The sequence below is a fragment of the Asterias rubens genome, unplaced genomic scaffold (genome assembly GCF_902459465.1).
Source record: "Asterias rubens unplaced genomic scaffold, eAstRub1.3, whole genome shotgun sequence".
NCBI classification, from domain to species: domain Eukaryota; kingdom Metazoa; phylum Echinodermata; class Asteroidea; order Forcipulatida; family Asteriidae; genus Asterias; species Asterias rubens.
Window position 1 is genome coordinate 145,089 of NW_022985715.1, and position 5,391 is coordinate 150,479.

Sequence of the window (5,391 nt, forward strand, 5' to 3'; positions counted from 1 at the left end):
GTCATTGCTGTATTTATGAAATATTATATTGAAACAATTATAACGAATATGGGATTCGAAGCACTGCTTGGTGAGGTATCTTAGTAAAAATGGTATAACTTTGTGTATTTTGTAATTTTGATTTTTACCCATACACCGATGTGTGTTAGCACTGTATATTTGGTACTTTCCAGAGTCCTGGGAAAAAATTTCACAGGCATATTACTTGGGTGGAATTCGAACCCATGACCCTTGTAATTCTAGAGCAGTGTCTTACCAACTAATTGCTAACACACATCGGTGTATGGGTAAAAACCAAAATTAATCTTTTATTATCCTTGATGCAAATTTGACATCAATTATTTGTGTTTTTACTTGCTGGGTAGATTACGTTTTTTTGAGAACTTGTCTTGCTACTCCCACAGATGAGTTTCTTACTTCATACCTCGTTTATTTTTTAGCATTTAAAGGCAATGGACAATTTTGGTAATAACTCAAAATAATTGTCAGCATACGAACTTTAATACTTGGTAACAAGCAATGGAGAGCTTTTGATAATATTAAAAACTTAGAGAAACGGCTCCCATTGAAGTAACATAGTTTTTGAGAATTTTCCAAGAATTTTATTTTGAGAAATCACAAGGAAATTTGGTTGGTAATTCTGTTGTTATCAAGAAAGAAATTGTCTTGCTTAGTAAATTTTGTGCTTAGCAGCTCTTTGAAATTGTGCCCTGGTATTATTATTATAGTATGGGTTCAGAGTAAAATATTTTGATTCTAAATGATGGAGCAGTCCTGGGCCCAATTTCATGGCTCTGCTTACTGTAAGCACGGAATCAGCGCTTACGAAGGCAGGGAATTTCGGCTTGCAGCAAGGGTATTTTATTGGTTAGCAGTGAATTTTGGCTACTCCACGCTACTAGGCATCCTAGGCTAGCGTAGAAATTTGGCGCCTTGCATGTAAGCGGGGAATCGTGATCGTAAGCAGAGCCTTTGATCGGTCGAGTTGGTCTTTGAAAAGCGTTTGTAACCTTTTGTTATGAAATGCATATAGTTAGATAAAGAATATAAAATTAGAATATAACAATCCACACACGCATGCCTCGAAATTGCTAGGTTTTCCTTATACATCGCGAAGCAACACGGTCGGCCATTTTGTGGAGCCAAAATTTTGACTCAAAAAAAGGGCAGATGGTGTTAGCTCGCATCGAAAACGAAAACCGTGCAATTTCGAGTGATACTTGTGTGGATCATTGTATTCCTCTTTTAAGATATCTTTCTAACCATAATGTATTTCATAACAAACTGTTTCAAACACTTTTTCCAAGTCAGCGAATTCCTTTAACTTCAGCCCTTTTCACACTACTCTATTCCCTAGGGGGAACCCCAAGAATAACGGCCGGTAGATCAATCCATGATACCTCACATGGAATAATGCTTCTCCACCTAAGAAATAAACAATACAAAAAAAGTTATTTAATTATTCAACAAAAAAATGAATGTATCGGCAAATAAAAGAGCATGTGATGAATTACAGCTTAAAACAAGCAGGGTTATTGCTGTGTGATTACTTCCTGCGAATGCGAATGCATTGTGAATGTTGACGTCACAAGTTCGCAACAAATAATTCACAACAGTTGAGTTGTGCTCAACTCTCTTGCAAATATCGCAACGAAAACAGAGTTGTAGACGTCAAATTGACGCCAAATTGGTATCGCAAAAATTATTAACCAACACGGAGCGAGTACATAATTGGTGTACATGTTTCCACTAGCTTGCTCTAGTCATAGTAAGGAGACTTACCCGTAAGATTGTTGGTTGTTTTTGTAAAGCCTTCTCATACGACTCTACCAGATACAATCTCAGTTTTGGAGTCATTCAGAGCGAATGAGTAAAGATAAAGTAAGATGAAACTAGACCTACCCGTAAGATTGTTGGTAGTTTCTGTAAAGCCTTCTCATATGACTCTACCAGATATTCCATCTCAGTTTTTGAGTCATTTAGAGCGAATGAGTAAAGATAAAGTAAGATGAAACTAGACCTACCCGTAAGATTGTTGGTAGTTTCTGCAAAGCCTTCTCATATGATTCTACCAAATATTCCATCTCATCGTCTTCAACATCATGCTTTATCATGTTAGTCTTGCCAGCATGCTCCAGCATCTTCAACAATTTGGGAACCTGAATAAATAATCACTTATGCCATTAATAATAATAATAATAATAATAATAAAGAATATTTATAAGGCGCCAAAATCCACCAAAATGAGGTGCTCAGGCACACAGGAGGGGGAACCACACACAGCAAGGAAAACGGGAAAAAGCTATACATAAAAGAACTACCGAGTTTGGCAACAAAATCTCAACAAGTTTAAATTCTTTATACAAGGTGTATGCATTAACATTGAAATACAAACATAAAGGATGAGCAATTTCAATTTCCTTTGAAAAGCAGTTTTCGAATGGAGGTAAGAGGTGTATTTGTAACCAGGATTAATAATAACCCACTCTTAAACTGAATTCGTCGATGTAGCATTACGTCACTGTTTGTATAAATATTCATCTCATGCAAATCACGCTCAATTCAAATCAGCTAACACCATTTCAAATCAGCTAACACACCATTGGCGACGCACTATATTTTCCCGTCATTCAAATACTGATCGAAGACAAGTCAGCATGTTATATTTCCCTTCGTCTTCTAGAATAAATAACAACACAAATAACAACTTTTAGAATAAATAACAACAACTCATGATAAACAACGAAAGCCGAGTCCTATTTCCCAATTGTTTGGCCTTAAAACAACTCAGGGCCACATACAGTACATTAAAAACAAAAAAAGGTTTCCCTAAAATCTTCCTGCAATGATCCTTAATTGGATGCAACGACATACCTCATATTCTTGAAGCAATGAATAAGCTACTCCTGTCTTGCCGGCTCTAGCCGTCCTACCAACCCGATGTATATACGTCTTGATGTAAGGTGGCATGTCATATGAGATGACGTATCTAGCATTCTCTATATCCATTCCACGAGCCATTGCATCCGAACAAATTAACCTGAATAAGAACATTTACAACATAATCAACAACTTAACAAAAAATAATAAAAGCCATGGCAACGGAACAGATTAACCTGAAATAAGAACATTGACAGCATAGTACATGTATCAATAATAATAATAATAGTTGGTAAGACACTGCTCTAAAATTGCAAAGGTCATGGGTTAGAATCCTACCAGAGTAATATGCCTGTAACTTTTTTCCACAGAAATCAGGAAAGTACTGATTATACATACCAATAACGTTCCCATAGTTTTAGAGTTTGTTTAACTCAAACAGTTAAGTAGGATTTAAAAACTTTGCATGGTGGAAGTATGTGAGGTTTGAGGTAACACCATGAGAAAATATCAACCACTGGTTCTTTTCAGGACTGAAGACGATCTGAGCACACTGAAAGAGATTTTGATTGAATTACACACCACTTAATAATTTTATATCTCTTTTATTTCAAAACACATTTGTTTTCTTTTTTTAATCTATTGCCCAGTCTCACTCATGCATAATGTCCTTTTTCGTTTTTTTTTTTTTTTTACGTCTTTGTGTAATTTTGTCCTTGTCTTTAGGGAACAGAAAAAAAAGCTTTTGCTTCTTCTTTTTCCTACATGTTAATGTCAAACTAGTTTCTATTTATTGTTCAATAACTAGATTAAGTTTTCCTTAGTACACGTTATTATATGTTTTCTGAACACTGTTATCACATCGATTGATAGATGTTGACATGAAATAAATGTGTCTGAAATGAAATGAAAATGAAGGAAACATTGAGTTATCAGCCACTGGTTCTTGTCAGAACCAACACTACTCAAAAGAGTTTTTTGCGTAGCGCTACTGCAAACAACACCCATTACTCAACCGTTGCTCACAGTTCTATCTTGCCAGCTTTGAACTGTTTCAGTAAGCTCTGATCATCTCCAAAAAAACATATACTACGATTGTCTCCTAAGGACGATCAGAGCATAATGACACTCAAAAGAGATTTTCACATGGCGCTACTGCAAACAACACCCATTACTCAACAGTTACTCACAGTTCTGTCTTGCCAGCTTTGAACTGCTTGAGTATCTGCCGTCTTTGTCCTGCCGTTTGATTGGATGAAAACTCTGCAACCTCAATCCCTCCAATCAGCTTGAGCAGATGGTAGAGACGATGTGTGGATTCAATGGTGTTTGCGAAACACAGGATCTGAGAGAGCTTCAGGGACTGGATGAGATGAAGAACGACTAAGGGTTTCTCGCCAGGCGTGCACTGGATGTAACGCTCCTAAACATCAGAAAATAGAATTAGCCAATGAAAACTGCTGAGGCACCTCGTCAAACTATCTCCTGGAATATTCAGGGAAGGCTTTATTTTGTTGGGAAAACCACAAACAGGGGACCTTGCTCAGTGGTAACCACGAACCAGGCTTCCAGTTGATAACAATCTTAGTGCTCATGGTCTAATCTTAAAGTCAGTGGACACTATTGGTAATTGTCAAAGACTAGCCTTCACAGTTGGTGTATCTCAACATTATATATAAAATAACAAACCTGTGAAAATTTGAGCTCAATCGGTCATCGAACTTGCGAGATAATAATTAAAGAAAAAGCACCCTTGTCACGCGAAGTTGTGTGCTTTTAGATGGTTGATTTCGAGACCTCAAGTTCTAAATCTGAGGTCTCGAAATCAAATTCGTGGAAAATTACTTCTTTCTCGAAAACTATGGCACTTCAGAGGGAGCCGTTTCTCACAATGTTTTATACTATCAACCGATTCAAGGCAACGTGTCCCTCTAAGCAAAACTTATTCATAGTTTCTTCATGGCCTGATGAATAAAACATACTTTGAGTCCAAATGGAGTGGTGAACTTTCCAACAAACTCCCCTCTTTCCTCCAAAGCTTCCTGACCATCCACCTGCTTCTGTTTTCTTCTATTCTTCGACGTCACAACAGATGTTATCAAACGAGGCTGGAATAAATTGAGCTGGGTCAACTTCTCTGGGTTCTGAGAGAGGGTTGCAGAAAACAGCAACTTCTGAAGCTAAAAATAGAATAACAAGCAAGTTTTAGTGTCATGTTCAATGCTTCTTATAAACACGTCCCTGTTTGCATCATGGATAGACCACTTTAATCTAAAGCTCTTCGTTTCACCATAATGTTGTGCCAAGACTGAGTGGGTTTTGAATCCCCAGCCCCAACACTTGTGTCCTTAAGCATGACAATTAACCATTGCTTCGTCCTGGATGGGACGTGAAGCCGTTGGTCCCATGTGTTGTATAAACGCATGTAAAAGAACCCAGTGCACTTATTGAAAAGAGAAAGGGTTTGCCCCAGTGTTCCTGGCTGTGGCTGCTGTATGCGCCATAGCACCT

At 37.5% G+C, this 5,391-nt stretch overlaps 1 protein-coding gene across 1 annotated transcript; it reads right to left on the reverse strand.

The window, feature by feature from the left end:
• Nucleotides 1-1,016: 1,016 nt before the first annotated feature.
• Nucleotides 1,017-5,060, reverse strand: LOC117306317 (ATP-dependent RNA helicase DDX51-like; the record flags this gene model as incomplete). The annotated part of the gene is made up of 5 exons (XM_033790919.1): nucleotides 1,017-1,425; nucleotides 2,025-2,159; nucleotides 2,875-3,040; nucleotides 4,071-4,303; nucleotides 4,863-5,060. Coding segments are annotated over 5 exons (756 nt in total), but the record flags the coding sequence as incomplete, so codon positions are not given.
• Between the last annotated feature and the right edge of the window lie 331 nt (nucleotides 5,061-5,391).